The sequence below is a fragment of the Cydia amplana genome, chromosome 3, assembly GCF_948474715.1.
Source record: "Cydia amplana chromosome 3, ilCydAmpl1.1, whole genome shotgun sequence".
Classification (NCBI taxonomy): domain Eukaryota; kingdom Metazoa; phylum Arthropoda; class Insecta; order Lepidoptera; family Tortricidae; genus Cydia; species Cydia amplana.
In genome coordinates, this window is record NC_086071.1 from 2,509,336 (window position 1) to 2,534,562 (window position 25,227).

General features: G+C 38.6%; 2 protein-coding genes across 2 annotated transcripts; one reads left to right on the top strand and one right to left on the bottom strand.

The window, feature by feature from the left end:
- Window positions 1–6,921: 6,921 nt before the first annotated feature.
- Window positions 6,922–20,177, bottom strand: LOC134662354 (B-box type zinc finger protein ncl-1-like). The gene is made up of 9 exons (XM_063518553.1): window positions 19,894–20,177; window positions 16,581–16,752; window positions 16,200–16,344; window positions 14,684–16,013; window positions 14,351–14,613; window positions 13,250–13,438; window positions 12,076–12,244; window positions 9,825–10,057; window positions 6,922–7,770 (listed from the first exon to the last, which is right to left on the bottom strand). The coding sequence occupies exons 2-9, from the start codon at window positions 16,691–16,693 to the stop codon at window positions 7,666–7,668; spliced, it is 2,547 nt and encodes an 848-aa protein (XP_063374623.1). The 5' UTR covers window positions 16,694–16,752; window positions 19,894–20,177; the 3' UTR covers window positions 6,922–7,665.
- Window positions 20,178–20,967: 790 nt separating this feature from the next.
- On the top strand, window positions 20,968–22,051 carry LOC134662359 (signal recognition particle 9 kDa protein). The gene is made up of 2 exons (XM_063518561.1): window positions 20,968–21,216; window positions 21,953–22,051. The coding sequence occupies exons 1-2, from the start codon at window positions 21,076–21,078 to the stop codon at window positions 22,046–22,048; spliced, it is 237 nt and encodes a 78-aa protein (XP_063374631.1). The 5' UTR covers window positions 20,968–21,075; the 3' UTR covers window positions 22,049–22,051.
- The last annotated feature ends 3,176 nt before the right edge of the window (window positions 22,052–25,227 follow it).

Consider the following 25,227-nt stretch of genomic DNA (forward strand, 5'->3'; position numbering starts at 1 on the left):
ATGCAAAACAAAATAATATCATGGAATATTAAAAGAGCCAAAATATCTGAGATTAACTCTACTTTGATACCATTAACTTCTAAGATCTAGGCACAATGCAGCAGAGACTCCTGTATGGATTATATAATATATTTCGTTGACTGTGGGGCAAAAAGTTTTATCTTTGTACAGTCAACACCATCACACAACGTATACTGAGGATAAGCTACTGCCACTGTTTTACGGATTTCCGACACCAACTTGAAATATTCCGTTACACAAACCCACCCAACCCCCAAGCAAACACGACTTGTGCCAACTATTGCAGTCAAAATAGCAATTTATTGCTACGGATTACATTCTTATTTGACAATCTACGAAAACAAAATCTTATTCGTATAAAATTGACACAAATTAACCGAGCGCTCTTAGAACGCCTAATAGGTATCCTCTTAAATAAGTAGGTGATTATATAAGGTCACTGCTGCCAAATCTATATGCGGGGTATTCCTACACAAGAGCGTATGCGTGCATTTAATATGTTCACTGTCCCCAAAAATTATATGACAAAGTCACACGTCCAAGTGTGCTTTCACTTGTTACCCCATAGTGAAGTTACAAGTTGTGAACCCATAGTGAAAGCACGGACTCCTAAAAAAGGCTTCATGACCCGGCACATTGGGGGCACCCGGACAGGGAATGTTTACAGCATGCGGTTGCTGGCCTGCAGCGGTATCATGGTCGCGTTTTTATCGCCTGTCATGTCATGCGTCACTTTCGCACTTACATACTTGTTAGAAAGTGACAGGCATGGTGACAAATGATAAAGAGCCGGCCATCTTAGCCCTTCTGATCGATAAAGCGGCGATTATTAAATTGCAACAGTCAAAATCAGATAGCGTGGTCTTTGGCGGTGGCGTTTAATGTTAACTTTAATGAAAAAATGCACTCGTGTACGTAATTCCCCGCAGGTTGTTTAGGTCGCACTGATCTTAATCAAATAAAGAATGTTCGATACTAGTAGAACCACATGAACATGAGTGATTGCATGTTGTGTTAGGCATGGCAGAGGCAGTGGTACGCTACGTGCTGGTGCTACTGGAGCCCCTGCAGCTCGCTCTCGCGACAAGCCGCCGCAAAGGCAAACAACTATATCTAATAAACTTCAACGTTACAATGTTTCAAATCTTCAAGGAGGGTATTGTCTGTTAGATATAATTTCGTGTCAAGTCCAGCCATCCTAAATATTCGATGTGGACTAGGTACTCCTAAGTTTAAAACACTTTCAACAGAATTAAAATAATTATTGAGCAATATTCTTAAGAGAATATAGTAGAGATTTGCTCGGCTGCACCAACTCTACGAAGATTCATACTTCCTATATCGAACACCTACTGATGCACACTCCACAAATGTCATAGTTTTATTGTAAGAATTTAAAATCAAACATAACGAATAAAATGAATCTTTGGAGCAAAATTATTTTGCATTATTACATGCACCTTTCACACAAATTATTATAATAAATTTTACATTTTTCGACACAGAAACGACAAAAACATATGCGTTACTTACAATATACTTAAGTCTAATTTCAAAACAAAAGAAATAGCCATTTACCGTAATAAACAAGTATGTTAACAAACGTGTATAAGATCGGAAAATGCAGGCAGATTCTATGTAAACTAAAATAATAATTTTGTTTTGGATGATATGTTTTGTCAAGTAACGGAATAATTTGTGAGATGAGAAATACCTAAATGGCCATCATGTGAACAAAAAATTATGCTTAAAGTTAGAGTCAATTAAAGATAAGATCACTACAATACGTAAATACCAAGAATTGTATATTAAAATATTTGTACTTTTACTGACTAAAGGAAAAAAACATTGGCAACTGCTAATAATCCTACATGTAAAAAAAAATAACTTGTATAATGTAGATTGAAAACGGTCATCTCAAATTCGTTCACTCTAAGATGTGGAATGCAATTAGAATTCTTTAACAATATTAAAAGGTATAATAATATATTAAATTTTTATAATCAGCTCAACAATGTATATAATCTATAATAATTTAAAAGCCTAGATCCAAACTGTGATATTTATTGCACAAGCACACATGTGGCTTATAATTCCAATGGGAATAGAGCTCACAACCTTATTTATTACGAGTTATGTAATTTCAGAACAGTGGAGATTAAATTGGTAAGGGTGAATAAAATTAAATCGTTTTCAATCTTTGAGCATGCTGTCTTTACCGTCACTGCGAGATAATGGAATTAGATGTGGATGCCGTATCAAACTTTAATTCCACCCAACGGAAATGCGTCCTCGTTAATAGACTCGTTATGCCACAACACTCCACGGAACCATTGAGCTGTGCTTGGTGCCACAACATAGGCAATACGCCCACCTCCAATAGGGAGGGTAACATGAGAGCTCAGCTTGTGCGCTGCGAACCTACCACTCACCGCACGCGGCACTGACAACTCCAGCCAAACCGACCAACTCACAGACAATCCAACCTCTAGACATAGCATAGTCGCGCTACCCCCTCTGCCACACATACGGTATTATCATGCCGCGATCAGAAAGGGATTAGAAATAACAGATTTCCATACACTTACGTCAAAATCAATATGGATTGACAGCTATCTCAATCCCTTTCTAATCGCGATTCAGTAATAGCGTTACTCCATCTTCGAGTCAATCCCGTGCCGTGATTGGACCGTGTCTTTGAACGGACCAATCACGGCACGGGATTCGCTCACCTCGTCCCCCCGCACCCCCGTATTTTTGGCAGCATCGGTTTCATGAAAGAATTGGCCTAAGCTCAGTCTAGAGGTTGGATTGTCAGTGGACCAACTACACGACACGGTAGATCCGCCATCAGACATTTTGGAAGTTGGTGCTGTACACTCGAGTTCACAAATATTTTCACATTGTTAAGATGTTTGTGAACTTGAGCGTACAGGTCGATTCCCCAAAATCTAGCCCGAATGGAATGAATGAGTGAATGGAAATATCTAGGTAAAGCTTTGGATTCCTCCGAAAACGGTGCCGTCTTATTACGGCCGCTATATAGCGTTGACTGACGTCACTAGAACGTTGTCTATGTAAACAAGATGGCGCGGTTTCCTAGACGGCGTTACGTTACGTTGATTGTCAACGTAACGTAAGATGACGGCCGTCATGACCTTGTCGATAGTTTCGTGAACGTTTTATTAGATAGCGGTGACGCCATTTTGAATAAATGACACGAGATTTGAATAAATGATTCCGTACTACGATTATTTTCCTCTTCTGATGATATTTCATCCTCCAAATAAATTATAGATGATCAAGCAAATCTTGTCAGTAGGAAAAGGCGCGAAATTCAAATTTTCTATGGGACGTTATCCCATCGCGCCTACATTTTTCAAATTTGCCGCTTTGACCTTGGTGGATGACGGTGTGTTATGACGTCGTGGTACTTTCCACATGTCGCCACCGTAAAGACGGCCGTCTTTTGCGGCCGCTATATGACGGCCGTCATATGACGGCACCGTTTTCGGAGGAATCCAAAGCTTAAGCCAATAAAATGGTGACTCTGGCTGTATACCGATACACGTGTCAGTCACACAATGACCGATATTAATTCGTTTCATTCATTCTATTCGCGCCAGCTTTCTTTAATCGACCTGTAACTCTACCTGCAACGCTGACTAAATCAGATACAGATTTTACATAAATCAAGCCGACGTGCTCCGGTCATTCTGGCTGGAACGGTGACCACTTCACTCGTAACATTCCTCTTTTATAGAGAGGTAGGTATTATTAATTTAGTGCAAGGCACCAAATAACACAAAATAGGTACGAAACTTGATTTAAGTAGCTCACAAATTCCAAAATCTTTCATGGCGTGCCGTCCTGGCATTGTCCTCGCAACGCGCAAACATTGAATCGCTCAATGCTGACGAGGTTCGCAGTCGACCAGTGCCACAAACGGTGATTCTACAACTACAGAAGTAATTTATTGCTGAATACATAAGGGAATAGATTCAAGAGAAATATATTTACCAAAAATTGTTTTAAAGTGTATATAGGTAACTTTTTTAAGATCTCGAGAAAGGCTACTGTAATGTACTCTAATGATACAATTATTATCGAGTAATGTCAATGGACAATAAATACCATTTGACTTGCCATTATCCATGACAAAGTGCTTAGGTAAGTACTTGCTACAGCAAGAATATACAGCCCTAGCGGCGCGCGGCCAATACGCCGCGCGCCGCTGTCTAATAAACATCTCTAAACAACGCCACCGTACGCCGTACAGGCAAACTTGTGATACTGTCGTGTATATCCAATTGGAATTCTAACAACTACTAAAATGTCTATAATGACATCTACGTAAGTAGATATACCCATGGCAAGAACAAAGGAAACTCTGTCGACGAAATGATCACAATCGATGTAAATGATGGTTTAAACATACAAACTATAATACTTTCAAATACAAGGTTCTTATTTCAGATGTTTGGGAAATTACAGGTTACAATGATATTTCACCGTTAAATTTATTATATTGGAATTCACACAAAATAGTATAATTTGTAAAATTATCCAAAACTTATCACACCACTTCTTAATATTTTTTATGCAACATTAGCGTCATACGCTCCCTTTGGGGCTTCATAACTTCTAATATTCCGGTTACTACTACCGCTCTAACACGCAATAATTTTGATCAATGATTAACAAATAAAAATTGAATATTATAATATTAAAACCCTGAATATTAATAAACAAAAAATTGGCAACAATTAGTAACTTATTTTTACAAATATCATACATTTAAATAATTACTATGTTCATGCCACAAATATCGTAAGAAAATAATTTGGCAGTAAAAATTCGTAACTCTAAAGGCCTAAACATACTGGCCAAAAATACTATTTAAATAATAGGCCCAGAACGTATAACTAAACAAAATAGTAAAATGACAAAATCAGAGTATTAACCACACCTACTCGTCCGCGAGGGGTATGTAGACTCATTATTTTAAACCTACTTAAAATAAAGAAAATAAAATTCCCTAATGCTATCGGGACAAAAATCCTGAAACAAATAACTTAAAAACAATACGAAAAATAAACCCAAAAGTTACTCACTAATCAATAGAGGATTCAGACTCGACCCCGGCCGCTCCTCCCGGCCCGGCGCGAGCTAGTCTTACTGGTGTCTCTCAATTATTGCTCATATCACATAATATGTCGCTAGTGTATTCATATTCAAGAACTGTCTCAATACACTCAACAAAATAAACTATTACTAATTAAGTACAAACGTTTCATACAATGTGTTACTTTCCTATTGTTATTAATTACTACAATAAATTATTGGATCTTCCCATATTATAGCTCGGAAACATATCAATATTGATAGTTGACAAAAATGTGTTAAATTTGGTAGGGTCTCGTAAGGTTAAATATACTTATATTTATTATAACAGATTTTCACCGTTTGTTCGAAAGATTTAAAACGTGTTTCTATAGCGGATGGATTATTAATAAAGTTTGCTTTTAATAATTGTTGACTTATACGTAGAGAGCGAGGTTTAAAGAAAATCGTGTACTAATAACAAAATATCACACATTATAGGTGGTATGGTAGAATTTGAATATGTTAGCTTTTAATGTTAAGTACCATATGTATTAACGTAAAAACAAATACCAATACAATGTATTGTATTTATATAAATTACAATAGGGAAATTGCTCTTATATTTATTATTATAATTATATTATTTTATAATACTTTAGAGGTTAAAATGAATTAATTTTTTTATGAAAGTCTTACGACAGGCTTGTCTACAATATTGAATATTACGTATTATTGTGTATTTTATAATAACGCGCATTTTGAGCAAAGGGTAGCATAACTAGAGTCAGTACTCCAAGGTCTACAACCCTAGCAATGTTCACTCCAGTGAGCTACAATACGAGTAACATCAATGTTAAGTTATAGTCACAATCAATTCTGTGAAAATCTGTTATTTTCTCAAGCTTTTATTTAATCTCACTTAGTAAGTATGATTGGTTCTACTCTTGTGTATTGTACTGTCACGGGCAAACTGGCTGCATATTTCAATGAGGCATTTCACCTAAAGGTCCCTGCAAATATCTAAAAAATGCTACCCTATGAGAATATTAAAAATTCAAACTCGTTACTATATTTGCTACGTTTAGGTGAAAATGCAGCATACAAATACACAGCTAAATTTTGAACATTTAAATCGAATATCTACAAAAATACAATTTGGCGCATGTCATGTAGTGTTACGACCAATGTTTAATGGTAATGTATTGTATATAAATTGCAACTTTTGGAAATTGCTGACGAGCAACACATTGACATAACACTTACTCTCCTTTAAATACTAAGATATTGGAATAAATTTTGCAGAATTTATTGATTAATTCGTGAATAAGTTTTCAAAATCCTGCACATTGTGACAGGTATTGTGACTTTTGCAATAACAACTAACGAATCGAATATTCAATATGTAAGCCTATGTTACTCCTTATACCGTAGGCTATGTATAACTGGTGCACTCCATATCTTTATGGACAATTAATATGAAGCTCTTTCCAATATAACGCCGAATATAATGTATATAGACGTGCAAGTTTCGACTTGATACGATACACAAAGATGCCAGAGTAAATGTCTGTGTTCCGTTCAAAGCTTCCACAATATTGTATGTATCTACTAAATTATTGCAATGTTACTTACGGAGGCTTTTCAATTATATTTCAGCTTGTGCTGGTTCATCGCAAGATTGAATGAACCAAATTTTTACAACATAGTGTATGCCTACGCATGAAAAAATTTTCAAATATGAAAAAGGCTCTCAAAACAAGAGTACATGAAAAAACATTTTGTATAGACACAAGAATTCTGTAAATGGTAAATATATTTTAACGGACAATATATAATATTGTATACGAGATTAACCTAATCTAGATGGCACGTTATTTTAGTGTCGCCTCCTTTGGTCATTGCAGGACTAAAATTTCGTAAACAAAACTCAATTGTGCGTTCGTATGTTCACTATCAAGCGAATGAGTGCTCTACGTGTACTGTACGCATGGGTGCCGCTACTGGGCCCGGGTAACATGTCAGATACAACTTTTGGAATGAGGCGACACTCCCACGCAGTCCCCTAATTGACATGTATTAACTTCACTCGAACTAGGAACCATACCAGCTGCTAAATTTAGGAAACAAATATGTATAATAATAACAAATACGCTAAACTTTGGATTTTCCTTCACTACAACTAAATGCAATCGTAATAAAATGAGACGAAAACCGACAAATATACGCAAGTACTCAGTGCTTTGGAAATAATGACTCGAATGTCCTGTCTACAAGCAGTCAAAGATACCTACTAGTAACTGGTCTCGTAATTGCAATATTTCAAGAACGGAGGCAACTCTTGGGTTAAGGTAGCTCACTGCATGCAGACAGGGTGGTATAATCCGACTAAATATAACATGAAATTTAACACAAAATAACAAAAATCAAATACTGGTTTAGCAAAAAATGTTAAGCTTGTAAAACAGCAATTAAATATAAAATAAAGGGAATAAATGTGAGATCTCGTAGTATGCAGACTTACAGCCATCGAGTTACTCCTCAGACAATGTATAGGGTGTTGAGGACTAGAACATGGTGATTATTCTTCGCCAGAGTGACTATGTAGCCTTCGGAGGTTATCTTCAAACCGCAGCAACGCGAAACCTATGGACAAAACAGTGTACATTCAAAATGGATATGGGAAACACATAACTGAAATCACTACTGCTTTAGTTTAGCTTAAGCGGACCGCTAGAGTCCAAACAAATTAATTCAAGTCTAATTAAATGTTGATCCACTCGTGCGAACCCCCGCTCGCGCCGCTCGGTACGTTGCGCTATGGAAAATAGCGTTGCTGCGCAGTTACACAAATGCTGTGTCGAGCAGCATCGATAGAGTTGACTAGACGCCGCCGCTAGGGAGACGCTATACTTCGCTTCTTTTAGCATTAGAAATAAGGTAAACAATCTTGATGTGTCTTTTAATTGAAAAACACATTTTAAAAATAAGTTACGGTAAATATGTAACAATTATGAATCTAATACGATCTTTAATAGTCTTCTGCTTTCATAAGTAATAGTTATTGATTTTTAAGTGTTTTTCAATTAAAAGACATGTCAAAATCGCTTACCTTCTTTCAAGTTCTTTCTAATGCTAAAAAAAAGCGGCCAAGTGCGAGTCGGACTCGCCCATGAAGGGTTCCGTATTTAGGCGATTTATGACGTATTAAAAAAAACTACTTACTAGATCTCGTTCAAACCAATTTTCGGTGGAAGTTTACATGGTAATGTACATCATATATTTTTTTTAGTTTTATTATTCTCTTATTTTAGAAGTTACAGGGGGGGGGGGGGACACATTTTACCACTTTGGAAGTGTCTCTAGCGCAAACTATTCAGTTTAGAAAAAAATGATATTAGAAACCTCAATATCATTTTTGAAGACCTATCCATAGATGATACCCCACACGTATGGGTTTGATGAAAAAATTTTTTTTGATTTTCAGTTCGAAGTATGGGGAACCCCAAAAATTTATTGTTCTTTTTTCTATTTTTGTGTGAAAATCTTAATGCGATTCACAGAATACATCTACTTACCAAGTTTCAACAGTATAGTTCTTATAGTTTCGGAGAAAAGTGGCTGTGACATACGGACGGACAGACAGACGGACAGACAGACAGACAGACATGACGAATCTATAAGGGTTCCGTTTTTTGCCATTTGGCTACGGAATCCTAAAAACGACAATTCACCGTTTATTGTTGAATTTAAACAACCGTCCATTGAACAGTTATAATAACATATTTTTTGTTTCTCCATTATTGCACAAAAAAGTTCACAGGCGCGTGTCTCAAGCGGTTGACACTCGCGCTCGCACTGGTCCCAACCGGTCCGAGATATCGTGTCTGTGAGCAGTGTCTATGTGTGCGTTGCTCGAGCGCACTTTGTATGTAGATTGATTTCTGTACTGTATCTGTTTTGTGCCCTAACCGAGTAAGTTCAGGAGCGCCACAGTTAGTGTTGAGTCGCTCACTCGTGAGGCACCTCATTTGTACCACTCATTATGTTAATTTGTCGCAGTACTTCGTACCGCAAAAATGTCTTACTTCACTCCTCTATTAATTTTACTCCTTTACTCGCGCGCATCACAAACACCTCTTGCCACCATCAGACAAATCATTCACACACTTCAAATTTCAAATAACTCTTATCCGTTCAAATTCACTCGCGAGTCTCGCGATCCTCAAAACTCGTACAACTCGCAAGAGAGTCACTGGATCGCGCGAGGCGCTAGGTGCTCGCCTGCTCGCCGACACTCAAAACTCAAATGTCTCAAATGTGTCAAATGAAGAAACGAGTAATGGTTCACACTGTCAACTGCCGAACTACAAACCTTATTGCAACGACAAAAGGTCCACCGAGAAATGCGTTGAGTTTGTACCACTCACCGCCTCTCTGTGACATGAACCCCTCAAAAATCCTTTCCAAATGAAACAATGAATTAGAAATACCCAAAGAGGGAGTGAGACAGACACGCGACGTACTTGAATATCGCTGAAAAATTGTCGCTGTTGGAATTAATGGAATAGTCGATGCTGAAAATATGCTAGTACCTCACCTCATTTGAAGTAAGACATTGTAACACCTCATTTTAGAAAATGAGGTACTCATACAAACTCATTTTAAATTGATGTCCTACCCATCACTAGCCACAGTACCTTGACGTAGGGGCACTCGAACTCGGTGACCAGCACGCCGTCGCGCGAGAACACGGCGACGTGGAACTTGTTGCCGTGCGAGTCGCCGATGAGCACGTCGCCCGCGTCCGACACGTCGATGCCGTTGGGGAAGTTGGTCACGTTCTCGCAGCCGATGCGCCGCAGGAAGTGGCCCTCGTCGTCGAATACGACCACGCAGTGCCCCTTGAAGTCGCACACGTAGAATTCTTTGCCTGGAAAGACGAAATTGCAGCTTTACCATAGAGAAAAAAAGCGGCCAAGTGCGAGTCGGACTCGCCCATGAAGGGTTCCGTATTTAGGCGATTTATGACGTATTAAAAAAAAACTACTTACTAGATCTCGTTCAAACCAATTTTCGGTGGAAGTTTACATGGTAATGTACATCATATATTTTTTTTAGTTTTATCATTCTCTTATTTTAGAAGTTACAGGGGGGGGGACACACATTTTACCACTTTGGAAGTGTCTCTCGCGCAAACTATTCAGTTTAAAAAAAAATGATATTAGAAACCTCAATATCATTTTTGAAGACCTATCCATAAATACCCCACACGTATGGGTTTGATGAAAAAAAAATTTTTGAGTTTCAGTTCGAAGTATGGGGAACCCCAAAAATTTATTGTTTTTTTTCTATTTTTGTGTGAAAATCTTAATGCGGTTCACAGAATACATCTACTTACCAAGTTTCAACAGTATAGTTCTTATAGTTTCGGAGAAAAGTGGCTGTGACATACGGACGGACAGACGGACAGACAGACAGACATGACGAATCTATAAGGCTTCCGTTTTTTGCCATTTGGCTACGGAACCCTAAAAAATACATAGAGTGCTCACTCCATACATCAGTTTTAGTACCAAAAAGACTTAGCATCTAGCATCGAGTAGCGGAACTATCAGTACTGCTACTTGACAATAGATGTAGCACCGAACGGAAAGTCTTATGCTGTTGAGATAAGACTTTCCGGTCGGTGCTACATCTATTGTCAAGTAGCAGTACTGATAGTTCCGCTACTCGATGCTAGATGTAGACACTGAAATTAATAGTCTGAACTGATGGAGTGAGCACTCTTGTCTTACTATTTTTCTCTATGGCTTTACTAATGTCTGCCTCCTTCCTGTGATTAGCCCTTTTAATATATTTTTTTTTTCTACTCCCGTACTTTTATTTGTCATTTAAAGAATCGTGCACACACCTTTTAACCCCTATCTCATTGTTGTCAAGACAATACTTTAAGTCTATTCCCCAAAAAAGTATTTGTGTATACACGCAGTATCTTTTTGGCACTTTTACGATACTTAGTATAATCACCACTTAAAAAATATTGTATGAAATACATTGTTGCCAACCTAATTTTAATTGTCATCTCTGACAGATGAGTGAACCATAGACATGTTTTCTTTATTTCATTCATTCTTTTCCCGCCCGTACCCTCCATTCATTGCTACTTCTTGAATACTTAAGTCCCGTTGTATAATTTAATAATGTGTAAAAATCGTGAAAGTTTAAATCAGTGTTATGAAAAATATTTGTTAAATTTACAATTTTATTTCAAAGTGCTTGGTCGTAGAAAAAGTATTGTATGCAACGTTTAACTGAGTCAAAAAATACTCGTGGCGTCTTTATTAACAATTTTCGGCTTCGCCTCAAATTGTTACTCACGCCACTAGCCTTTTTTGACCTCTCTTAAACAACGGTTGCATAAAATACTATTATGGCAGCTTTTAAGTGACGCTTAAAAGACACGGGCCGGTGGCTATATTTTAAGGCCAATCTTTGTCCTACAACTGTCTTGCTCGCTCGCAATGATAATGTATATGGATACGTGGCCATGTGTCAATGGAACTCGGACATCTCCCTCATGCATTTATTTATTGCAGTCCAACACACATCAAGTTGCCTTCTTCAAACAAGATCAAGTCCATAAAACCATAGAGAACAAAATACATAGAGTGCTCACTCGATACATCAGTTCAGACTATTAATTTCAGTATCTAAATCTAGCATCGAGTAGCGGAACTATCAGTACTGCTACTTGACAATAGATGTAGCACTGACCGGAAAGTCTTATCTCAACAGCATAAGACTTTCCGGTCGGTGGCGACATCTATTGTCAAGTAGCAGTACTGATAGTTCCGCTACTCGATGCTAGATGCTAATAGTCTTTTTGGTACTAAAACTGATGTATGGAGTGAGCACTCTATGTATTTTTTTCTCTATGATAAAACTCACCGCTTATGGCAATGTCTGATGGTTCCCTCATGCACTCGCTGCAGTCGAACCAGCTCATAAGGTCTCCTTCCTCCGACAAGATGAAGACGGTGGGTGTGACACTGTCTACGGCTACTATGAGGCCTTCAGCGGTGACGGCCAATCCGGCGACGATATCGATGAAGCGCACCTACAGAACATATTTGAAAACATTAACTCGTCCGCTCCCACGGCTCCTATATGAGCCAGAACGCTTATGGTGACGTCATATCGTGGGATTTAACAGGTACGTCTTGGTTACCTCTAATTTGTAATTGGCAGATGGCTATTTTACATTAGATTAAGCATACCTCGGGTCTCTGATCGAGCTGAAATTTGGCATACTTCCGTATTTGCGATGACAATGTAATAATAATATATGCCAACATGTAACCAAACGAACTCTTCGATAGAAAAACGTACACATTGAGTTTAGGCTCATTCGAATGTTCTCGAAAATCTCTCATGCAAAGGAGAATGTATAGTCGGCAATAAAAGTGTGTAACCAAAAAATATTTTTGACGGTAGCTTGTATGAAAGGGATCAGGTATAGAGATGCAACGGATAGTTGTTTGGCCGGATACCGGATACCGGATATCCGGCCTGGACACTGGGAACTATACTTATATTTTGAGTTTTGCAGGTGCGCGTCGTGCAGGTTTCGACCTATTTCGTAGTGAACGTTCGCGCGGACACATTTCTAGGATCGAAACGAGTTTTATCATGTCATTACGTAGTAAGGTCGTTTATCGTAGTAGTTACAAGTGGGCGCGCGTATTTTTGTGTAAACAAATAAGTGTATTGTGTGACATTGGTTACGTATTCATTTCTATTTACAGTGTCGTTAGCATTATGACCGTGACTGTTTTTTAGATTCCATTTTTTACCCCAAAATGTGTTCATTTTACTATCCGGTATCCGGCCGGATAGTAGGTCGCTATCCGGTATCCGGCCGGATAGTAGGTCGCTATCCGGTATCCGGCCGGATAGTAGGTCGCTATCCGGTATCCGGCCGGCTAGGCCGGATACCGGATAGTAACCGGATAGGCCGGATACCGGATAGTAACCGGATACCGGATAGTAAGTTACTATCCGGTAAGTTACTATTAGTAACCGGATATCCGGTGCATCTCTAATCAGGTAAACAGGTTCTTACAGCGATCTTCTTCAGGAAGTGTCCGTTCTTGGTGAAGATCTGCATGCGCGAGCGCTCGTTGCCGCGGTCGCACACCACGAACTTGCCCGTGGCGCGCACCACGGCCACCTTGCGCGGGTACCACAGCTGCCCCTCCTCCTTGCCGGCCACGCCGAAGTTGAACTTGTGGTTGCCGGACTTGTCGAACACCTGGAGATGACACATGCATTATTAACCCTTAAATACATGATTTTTTCGTTTTGTCCGAAATTAATATATATATATCACATAATTGTTTGCCGTTTCTAGGAATATATAGTAAAAAAAATTATATCATCGATTTTCACTGCGAAATCAGTGTTAAAAGTTGCATAGTCTAAATCATATTTTTGGAAATATATAGCTATTAGTAAGGGGTATAGGAAAAAATCTTAACTGCCAACAGAAAGGTACACTATTTGTGATGTTTCTATGATAAAGTTTGTAAATATAAAATAATTACAAACCCCAAAAAATCTGCTCAAAATCACATACTAAAAATCATCAGCTTCCTGGTTTTTCCAAGTTTTCCGACATTTTGTCTATAAACAAATGTAACTTTTATAAATTAAAATACTGCGTAAATTTATGTAATAATTCGGAAAATTTATTAGTTTTACTATTGAAATAATATACAAGAACAAATAGAATTTGTTTAATAATGCATAACATTTGATGTTTATGTTGTGTGTATAAATGCATCACTATGCATTTAAGGGTTAACAGTTTACTTTGCTCGGAGCAAGATAAACCATATCAAGAAAGTCTACGTATTTTTAATTTAATTTTATGTATGCATTAGTTTTATTTTTAGTATTATTGAATTTAGTTTTTAATATCTCTAAGTAACTTTTTTTCCTACAAGTGTTCCTCTTGCCCCATAGTTTCTCTTATCCCACTTAACCTTATAGGGATAATGTTAATTAATCCAGTGTACTTAGAGTACTACGAAAAACAGTTCCGAGTTTCACTTTACATTGTATTGAACTGGTTTTCATTGAGATTCAAGAGGTTAAACACCTTGCAACTTTCAATAGAATCAATTGACCTCGTCTAATCAACGGATCCTGCCTAAACACGTACCGTAATACGATGATTATTAGTGTCGGCGACGATGATGTCCTCGTCGTTTCCGAGACAGAACCCGTGGGGCGAGTTGAACTGCCCCTTCCCGCCGCCCAGCTGTCCGAACTTGAACCGGATGTGCATGGGCGTGGCTTTGGTGGCGCGGACCAGCGGCGCGGGCGGCGCCACCAGCGCGGCCTCCTCGGCCGCCGTCAGCAGCGGCCGCCCCGGCGACACGCCGCGGCCGCCCATGCCCCCCACTCCACCGAACCCGTTCACTTCTAGAAAAATTACCACATTTACCTTTCGCCAAATTAAACGTAGCGAGATCGACTCGAAACGTACACATACCCGTGTTCAAGCCCAGTTTGGCGAGCGCCTGCAGGTTGTTGTACGCCTGAGGCGAGTTGAGATCTTGGGCAAGCAGCTCGGCCAGCGTGAAGGCGGGCGCGGGCGACGCGTGCGGCGGCGGCGGCGCGTCCTTCTCGGCGATGCTGGCCAGCTGCTGCAAGTTGTACTCCACCATGGACGCGCAAGCCACCCCCGGCACGCTGGTCACCACCCCGGGCATCACGCTGCTGTTGGCGACCGGAACTCCGATGCCGGGCAGCCCGGGGGTCAGCACCCCCGGCACCCCCACGATGCTCCCCACTCCGGTGACGCGGCGCACGTTGCCCATGGGATAGTCGTCGAACACGGGCGTATTGGTCACGGATACGGCGGGCGAGTGAGAATTGGACGTCACCGAGACGATCGCCGAAGACTCGCTGGCGCGCTTCCTCTCCTCCGCGCGAGTGGCTTCAGTGCGGAAGACTCCGAAGGTGTCCTCGGTGACGGCGTCGAACTTATCGAGCTTGGAAACGAATTCCAAGGAGTAGTCGACTTCGAATTGGGGAGCGCCTTCCAGTAAGCGAGAGAATTGCGACGCCACGGTCTTTTTTAGCATTACGATTTCGGTACCGTCGCCGGAATTGAGAAGCCTCGCTGCGAATTTGCAGGCGGTGTCTATGCGCTGCACAGTCTTGTCTACCCTGTCAAACAGATCCATGACCTTGAGTTCTCGCTCCTTGTGGAGCCGTTCCAGTTCCTCGAGCGCCTTTTCGCGGCGTCTCTCGAGAGCCGCTTTGTACGCGTGGAAAGCCTCATTTATAACATTTTCGGCGTCATCGCGCTGACGCTGCAAGTCTCCGAGCGCGTCGTCCAGGCGGGCGGAGGCGCTGCCGGCAGCGGCCGCTCGCGCGGTGGCTTCGGTGATGAGAGTTCGGAGCTCGGCTCGCAGATTCGGTTCGGCATCGACGATGCGCTCGCAGCGATGTTCTCCCACCTTGTGTTCGATAGTAAGGCATTCCGTGCAAGCTCCGACTTCGCACTCGCAGCAATAAAACTTCAGGCTCTCTCCGACGTGGCGCGAACAGAAGATTGGCTTGTGCACGGCGGCTTTCTCTTTCGACGACCGCAAGGCATCAAACGGTACCACTCGGTGGTTTTCAAAGCACCTCATGAACTCGTGAGCGGAATTGCAGTTGGAACACAAGAAGTGGGAACAGTCAGTACACCTGGCGACAGCTTGTTCCTTGCTCTTGCAGCAAGTGCAGACCACAGATTGGTCCATGGTCGATACATCCAGAATGTTGGTGAGGACATAGTCTGATGGCAGAGAAGCAGCTCCACCACCAGATATCTGTGTGAACGAAAGTTTTATTTTGGTATTTATATATTCATGTAGGGCAAAAAATATTGACAACTATATTAAAGGTACCTTTACTTTTGGAATTTGAATCAAGTAGGCTATGACTTAATCGTAATAAAGCTGGCAAAAACAAAATATCAACTGATTGGTAAATAGCTATAATGGTTTGTAATTTACCTTCGTTTCCTGTTTGCATATTGGGCATTCAACGGCCAAATCATACTTTAGTGTGTCTCCTGCTTCATTCACCATCAGTTTGTCTATGCATGCTTCGCAGAAAACATGAAGACAAGATAATACTCGAGGACTGCATAACTTATTGCTAAAAAAACGAAGTAAATATTCAGTTTGGCTATAAAAAGTGCAAGACACTTATTTTATAGCTATACTCAATTAAGTATTATCCTGAAAAACAGGTTACAAAATCATAAAAAGTGTTGGTCGAATTTCAAAGATATTTTGACCAATCAAAATTTTGATTTGTGGCTGGCTAGGGTTGATGGTGAACTATATTCTATTGCACTTTATTTATGACTTAAGCAATAAGCTTCTACTTACTCGCAAATGTTACAATTTTGCTCTTGATTCCCATTATCGGTGGGCTCCAGAGACCCTTCTTCGGGTAAAATAACCAGACCATCCCCATACAGGTCCCCATTCAGTTCTTCCATTTTAGCTTATAATTATATTCGTGTATAATGTATATTCCTTGACCTTACTCAACAAAATTCTGAAAAAAAAAGAAGAATATAGCCATACCCATGAAGGTTAGGTACTTTATAATAATAATAATTATAGGGAGGGAGGAAATTTAGAAAAATATTCACCACATAAGCACAGAGTGGTGAAGCATGCGAGATGTTGATGATTCTAATCAGAATAGAATTCATATATTTTTGCAGGAATATTTTTGCTTAAGCAGGAACTTGGAATAATGCTAAGGAGTTGTGCAATTCATGAGATTTAAACCGTAAGTGACCCAATGCAGGGTGGTGTGAGAGACTCATGTTCGGGGGAGATTCGAGTCCAAAGGTGTTAGGGCCCCCATTAATACTCAATAAAGGCTATATTAATAGCCCTTGGCATAGAATATGGGAGAAGCCTATGCCAAGGGCAACGAGACAAAACGACTGCGGAGAAAGGCTAGCAGAAATTAAGCAGTAATATTAATAGCAATAGGGGATCAGACTGGTTAGTCAAACCTGTTAAAAATTAGTCAAAACAAAAAGTAAACATGGCATGTCAGCCTTTAAGGCGTTTTTTATAACTACAGATAATCAAATGTCCAAAAATTTGTATAAATACTACTATGGCTACTTTCCTACTAGTAAAATCAGCTTCTTTTTAGGGTTCCGTACCCAAAGGGTAAAAAACGGGACCCTATTACTAAGACTTCGCTGTCCGTCCGTCCGTCTGTCACCAGGCTGTATCTCATGAACCGCGATAGCTAGACAGTTGAAATTTTCACAAATGATGTATCTCTGTTGCCGCTATAACAACAAATACTAAAACTAAAATAAAATAAATATATAAAGGGGGCTCCCATACAACAAATACGATTTTTGCTCTATTTTTTTGTTGATGGTGCGGAACCCTCCGTGCGCGAGTCCGACTCGCACTTGGCCGGTTTTTTAGAACAGTCAAAACGATTTTCTAATATGGAATTTATATGAAAACGTGTGTAGTGACGTCACGATCGACTCACCTACTTTTTATATTTCATTGCAATTTATTATTTTTATTAAATAGAAATAGTACTTATTTAAAAATAACTGCTATCTATGTTTTTCTAATAATTATCTGGTGCTTTATTTCGTGCACGGTGTGAAATAATTTATTTTAAGTAGAGGAAAGTACCCATATGTATTGATCTATGTATTTTGCTGCTTTTTTTATAATCAAGAGAGCAAATTTGTTTTATTATCTGATCCCCGAATATATCAAAATACTTTAAGGTGCAGGGGGGCCATTTAGATAGCAGGACAGGCATAAATGTAACAGGACTGATTGGCCAGATAGAAAACTGTGAATTAAATTTCACGTTTTCTCCATAGTAAATGTATGGAAAAAGTTTTCTTTAATTTGTGGCTTTTTAGTACATTACCGTAAGTTGACCCCAAAGAAACTATTAATACTGGATAGGAATGGAGTCGATTGGCATACAAAAATAGCATGTGAAAAATAAGTTTTCATTTTCTTACAAATTGTATGGGAAAAGTTTCTCGATTTGTGGCTTTTATAGTCGGAAATTTTTTTTGGTTCCATACAAGCTTTTGATCCTCAATAGGAATGGGATCGATTGGCAACAAAAAAAAAGTTTGTCAAAAATGACCTTTTTCTCACATCCTGTATGTTTTTTCCAAAATCTGTCCGGCAATCTCCATCAATTTGAAATCGAGGGAAGGTCTTCTAAGACCAATTTCGCGTAGCTTTACGGGATCTGATAGCTGCCCTCACTGACCCAAAAAGAAAATCCACCCTGTATATACAAGTAGGAACAAAATCTTCTGTTTTCAAAAATGGATTAGCAGGTTTACACTCTTAGCCAATGATGATCAATTACATAGTCTGAATCATATCTTTGAAAAATGCTACAAAAAAATTCATAGATATACCATACAAATTAAATTTATACTGTTCTGGTTCCAACCTTGTCCAACAAATAATTCTTAGATCTAGAATGATGCTTAACTTAAAGATATTGAAGTATACAAAAGGGAAGCCATCACATATATGAATATGTCATGAGTGAGAGAGAGGCAGACTACAAATTAAAAAACATGACCAATTTGAGTTTTATAGCGGCTGCCACAGTCCCTTGAATGTACCGAAACAAAAGGTTAGTGGACTAATAAATACAAAAAGCTGAATGCAGGAGACATATCTCCTGAATTCACAACATCCCAATACAAAACATCTCAATTTTTTTAACAAATCTCTGCAATGGTTGTAGCCAGGCCCGGATCTAGGGTAGAGCGAGTGGAGCGGCCTCTCTAGGCGCCGGATGGCAATGGGGGCGCCAAAATGGCAAATGAGACAAAAAAAGTTTTAAAAGACGCGAGTGTGGCGGGGGCCCAAAATGCGCTTGAAAACTTCAACGAAGGGTGCCAAGACCCGATTTCGCTCTACCCTGATCAAGGGCTCGGGCCGGCATTGGTTGTAGCCATGCCACAGAAAATTTTATTCAACATTTTTGGCTTCTATCGAGCCATTAATTCCAATATGTAGGTAATTGGCTCATTAAAAAAACTAACTGCCAAAAATATGTCTCAAAATTATTAGATTTTTTCCAGGTTAGGTTATTAATTAGGGACCATCACTAGTATTAAATAACTAATTTTAATCCATATAAAATTAAAATCTTCTCAATTGTAATTTGCTTACTTTCAAACAAGACTAAGATACAACAATTTATGATTAAAATGTCAGTGTTGAAATAAATTTATCCATAGTTTATCCATAATAGATGAAAATTAATGATTTAAATATTATTATAATTAAGATATTCTGTGAAGTAGACGAATATTGAAGAGGGCGAATGATATTTTCTGCGGCACTTGACACTGAGTTACTTCATGTTATGTCGATGAAATAATGCCACTTTAATAAAATTCTTGAACTGTAATTTATTCCGAAAGCACTCTATTGCATATTTTTTGTTGTAATTATTGAATTCTAGTCGTACTACACCAAAATGGCCTCATTCTAAATATGTACGCAAGTACCTACCACAAACGCAATGCACCAAACAGACAAAGGCGAAGGTCGTAGTGGTAGGTATAAGAACATTTACATTACGATGTTTCTAATTGCTTGATGAATATACTGAGATGTAAAACAAACTGAAGAACAATAAGACTGAATTACTCACCGTAAAGTGCTAAAATTTGAAGAAAATGCGAATAATCAAGCGAGCAGAAGGTACTACCACGCCGTAACCAAGAGGTTCTTCATCACTAAGTAAATAAATAAAAATTGAACATCAGGACGCGCGACAGATATTTTTTTTTCTAAATTAAATGGTTTCCTTCGATGATCTAAATTAAAGTTTTGTCACGTTCTCATTTTAAAAAAGGCGAATACATCAGTACAAAAGTATTGATTTTCCGTTGCGCTGCGCTTTTCGGTAGTGTTGCCATAAATCATATATTATTTTTCAACCCTTGATATAAATGCATACAAAATTATAAAAAAAAACATTAATTCATTCGATTTCTGTGAACAATTTAATTGAAAAGCACAATAGTATTTAATGGGAGTCAAATTATTCTAATGCCACTGGCTGCCTTGTACCTATTTTAGAATTATACTTGGTCAAGCAGATCTTGACAGTAGAAAAAGGCGGCAAATTTGAAAAATGTAGGCGCGAAGGGATATCGTCCCATAGAAAATTTGAATTTCGCGCCTTTTTTTACTGACAAGGTTTGGTTGACCAGCTATATCTATCCACGTGCTTCTGGTATATAGCAAACATATAATCAATTATTGTTACAATATGACATGCGGCCATCATGCGGCAGAATTATTATAAATGGATGTTATCAGTTTAGAATTGCGTAGCTTTTAAATTTTAAATGCACTTAAAATTTGATAAATATACTTGGTCAACCAGATCTTGACAGTAGAAAAAGGCGGCAAATTTGAAAAATGTAGGCGCGAAGGGATATCGTCCCATAGAAAAATTGAATTTCGCGCCTTTTATTACTGTCAAGATTTGGTTGACCAGCTATAAAACGCAAATAATTATGGTACTTTCCTATAAAAAAAAAAACTTTTCCAACAATGACAAGTGACAACTCTACGAAAATCTGTCAATCAATTGAATCAATGTGTCAAGAAGTCGACCTCATGTCTACGTAGTGATTTAATTCTCTGTGATGTCTATATACTCGATATTGTCGATCTGATCGTACATTATTAATAAAAACAGAAAAGTGAATTCTTATTAGCTTTAACCTGTAATTCCGACTATTGTTCGTATTGAGCAGAGCCGAAATACGGAAACAATACCTTTGATACATTTACAACGTTGTAAAGGAAACGCGGATATAAAATGACATTCATACCTAGCTGGGAGGAATTTGAAAGGTCTGCGGAGATGTTATATATGCGGGACCCAATAAACACACGATACAGCATGAAGTATTCCCATTCTAAGGGCGCATTTCTTGTTAAAATTACAGATAACAAAAAGGTCAGTATAACATACTATAAAGTCATTTTTCAATATTATTAAAATTAAATATTGTGTTCGGAAAGAGAAGAGTCGTGGAATATATGGGAACCAATACATTCTACGACTCTTCTCTTTCCGTACAGACTCTAAGCAAGTTTTAGTATAAAGCCCCGTCTCCATATCGCGCGGCAAACCATCGAACATTGGCTCGCGCGGCAGCCGCGCGCAATGGATACCCGGTTGGCTCGCGAGCCGGCGAGTTGGCTCACGAGCCAACCCGGTATCCATTGCGCGCGGCTGCCGCGCGAGCCAATGTTCGATAGCTTACCGCGCGATATGGAGACGGGGCTTTACATTAAAAAAAAACACACTAAACTATTTATTTATTTATTTGTGAACTATAAACTATTTATGGAAAGTAAGCAAGGTCTGAGGATACATAACATTTGAATGACCATAAGGCCTATTGTAATAAAAACATATTTAATATAAAATTAAGGTATTAAAATATATTATAATTTAGAAAACAAATTCATATTCTAATAGAGGTTCTTATAAAGGCGAGATTCCACCAGTGTGCAGCACAGGTATATTCAGTACAAAAATGTTTGTGCCGCACACTGGTGGCATCCCGCCTTAAAGTGACATATAAGTATTAAATTGTACAGCAATCATATAATATAATATTGTGTAATTAAATAAATCGACACATCAGTTTTTAAATACTTGTTTTAATGTAATTGTTTTCTTTCAGTGTCTGCAATACAAAACAGAAGTTCAGCAAGATGTCAGGAAAATAGACAAGTTCATTTCTAATCTAATGAGGCATATGGCATCTAATGATAAATAATAAAAATTAAGATGTGGAACTTCATGGTTTTACTTATGTGAACACAACCAACTTTTCAGAAGAAAAGGCGCGAAATTTAAATTTTCTATGGAAAGTCATCTCAGCACTGCTTAGCACCTATAGCGCTGGTGGTACACCGCGAAAATCAGTAAAATGCTGCAAATGGTGTTAAAGGTATGAAAATCGATACGATTGATCTTTAGGACATTTGAAACAATTTGACCTTAAGCACCGACAAGTAAAAAAATAACGAGAGGAGTTATGACGTCATCTTTTTTTGGATGGAATTTGAAAAAAAAAATCTTTAGAAACCTATTGTGTGTGGTATTAAACTAAAGGGCTTTCTGAGCCGATTCTAAAAATATATCACATCATTACATTTCAGCCATTTTTTAAAATTAATAAAAATAATTTTCAAAACATACCAAGTTAGGGCTTCTCCAGATACAATACCGTTCAATATTTTTTTGTAAAATACCTCAAATTATTGCTAATATCCTCATATCTAACCCTAATAAAGCAATTAAGAAAATATTTGCATTTAGTATTTTTGAAGTGAAAACTTCTTTAGCGGCGCTGTGCACTTTTTGAGGTGGGGAAAAAATGATAAACTCGAGACAGCGTAAGGCGTAATTAACCCTCTCTACCGCGCGGCGAAAATGTATGCCTGAGCCTGCTGTTTCGTTTTTATTCACCAAAGAACTTTAGTCGTAACGTATAATAATCAGGTCAGTTATTTAAAACTAGACTTTTATATTAAGCAATAAAGCTCCATGTTCTAATCTTGTACGGGCTGAAATACGAGGATCTCACAGTTACATTCTAACTTTATATCACTAAAGTTAGAATGTAACTGTGAGATCCTCGTATTTCAGGAGCGAGGTCTGCAAGGTAACTTTACAATTTCTATTCGAATTTTAAACAATTAGTACTACAAATTTGAATTTCGAATTTTAAACAAGCTCACTGACCAGCAATTTCCGAACTAAAGTTTTTCAATAGAAAGGAGGCTGGGTCAATTATACATAGTGCTGCAGACATTTTGGACTAGTCATTGAGTTTTCACTTCTGTCGGCACTCCCGGAGTGCAACCCGTTTTTTAGGGTTCCGTACCCAAAGGGTAAAAACGGGACCCTATTACTAAGACTCTGCTGACCGTCCGTCCGTCCGTCTGTCACCAGGCTGTATCTCACGAACCGTGATAGCTAGACAGTTGAAATTTTCACAGATGATGTATTTCTGTTGCCGCTATAACAACAAATACTAAAAACAGAATAAAATAAACATTTAAGTGGGGCTCCCATACAACAACGTGATTTTTGACCGAAGTTAAGCAACGTCGGGCGGGGTCAGTACTTGGATGGGTGACCGTTTTTTTGCTTGTTTTGCTCTATTTTTTGTTGATGGTGCGGAACCCTCCGTGCGCGAGTCCGACTCGCACTTGGCCGGTTTTTTTTTAATTTTACTAAGTCTATGAATCTCTATATAATATAACGGTTTTTTCAGAAAGTCGCTTATATCTCGGAATCTATAAGTCGTAGTAAAAATTGTCTATTTAAGAATTAACTGAAAAAAACCACCTTTATTTTTAGATTCATTACAAAAAAAATGACGTCATAACTCCTCGCGTTTTTAGGGTTCCGTAGCCAAATAGCAAAAAACGGAACCCTTATAGATTCGTCATGTCTGTCTGTCTGTCTGTCTGTCCGTCTGTCCGTCTGTCCGTCTGTCTGTCCGTCCGTATGTCACAGCCACTTTTCTCCGAAACTATAAGAACTATACTGTTGAAACTTGGTAAGTAGATGTATTCTGTGAACCGCATTAAGATTTTCACACAAAAATAGAAAAAAAACAATAAATTTTTGGGGTTCCCCATACTTCGAACTGAAACTAAAAAAAAATTTTTTCATCAAACCCATACGTGTGGGGTATCTATGGATAGGTCTTCAAAAATGATATTGAGGTTTCTAATATCATTTTTTTCTAAACTGAATAGTTTGCGCGAGAGACACTTCCAAAGTGGTAAAATGTGTGTCCCCCCCCCTGTAACTTCTAAAATAAGAGAATGATAAAACTAAAAAAAATATATGATGTACATTACCATGTAAACTTCCACCGAAAATTGGTTTGAACGAGATCTAGTAAGTAGTTTTTTTTTATACGTCATAAATCGCCTAAATACGGAACCCTTCATGGGCGAGTCCGACTCGCACTTGGCCGCTTTTTTTAATTATTTGTTGGTCAAATTGTTTCAAATGTCCTAAAGATCAATCGTACAGATTTTCATACCATTAACACCATTTGCAGCGTTTTTTGGTGAACCGCCAGCGCTACTACATTTTTAGGGTTCCGTACCCAAAGGGTAAAAAAAACGGGACCCTATTACTAAGACTCTGCTGTCCGTCCGTCCGTCCGTCCGTCTGTCACCAGGCTGTATCTCACGAACCGTGATAGCTAGACAGTTGAAATTTTCACAGATGATGTATTTCTGTTGCCGCTATAACAACAAATACTAAAAACAGAATAAAATAAAGATTTAAGTGGGGCTCCCATACAACAAACGTGATTTTTGACCGAAGTTAAGCAACGTCGGGCGGGGTCAGTACTTGGATGGGTGACCGTTTTTTTGCTTGTTTTGCTCTATTTTTTGTTGATGGTGCGGAACCCTCCGTGCGCGAGTCCGACTCGCACTTGGCCGGGTTTTTGTTTCAATTTTACTAAGTCTATGAATCTCTATATAATATAACGGTTTTTTCAGAAAGTCGCTTATACGAGGGGCGTTCAAAATATTCTCGGTATTGATATCTTACAACCTCTTCTAAAATTTCTTTCGTTACTGGCCGCTAAGGTTTATTCATTGACATTAAAAAAAAGTATAATTCGAACCGAGATGTTCTTTTGTTTTTCTGCAATTGCTGAACAAACATGAACATCATGTGGGAATTGACAATGTTAACTAAATTAGAACATCGATGCGTGATAAAATTCTTCACAAAACAGGGTAAAAATCAAAAAACCATAAAAGAGGAAATGGATTGTGTTTACCGTGAGTCTGCTCCTTCTTTATCTACCATTCAAAAGTGGTCAAGCGAGTTTAAACGTGGAAGGGAGAGCGTTGAAGACGACCCTAGACCTGGCCGGCCTGTAGTAGCTACTTCACAAGAAAATATTGATAAAGT

Excerpts from the sequence above, each read along its gene's own strand:
- LOC134662359 (XM_063518561.1), top strand. The coding sequence starts at position 21,076 with ATGACATTCATACCTAGCTGGGAGGAATTTGAAAGGTCTGCGGAGATG. Across the intron at positions 21,217-21,952 it reads AAATTACAGATAACAAAAAG|TGTCTGCAATACAAAACAGA; the intron begins GTCAGTATAACA and ends GTTTTCTTTCAG.
- LOC134662354 (XM_063518553.1), bottom strand. The coding sequence starts at position 16,693 with ATGGAAGAACTGAATGGGGACCTGTATGGGGATGGTCTGGTTATTTTA. Across the intron at positions 10,058-12,075 it reads ATCAGACATTGCCATAAGCG|GCAAAGAATTCTACGTGTGC; the intron begins GTGAGTTTTATC and ends TCGTCTTTCCAG. Across the intron at positions 7,771-9,824 it reads TCGAGTGCCCCTACGTCAAG|GTTTCGCGTTGCTGCGGTTT; the intron begins GTACTGTGGCTA and ends TTTTGTCCATAG.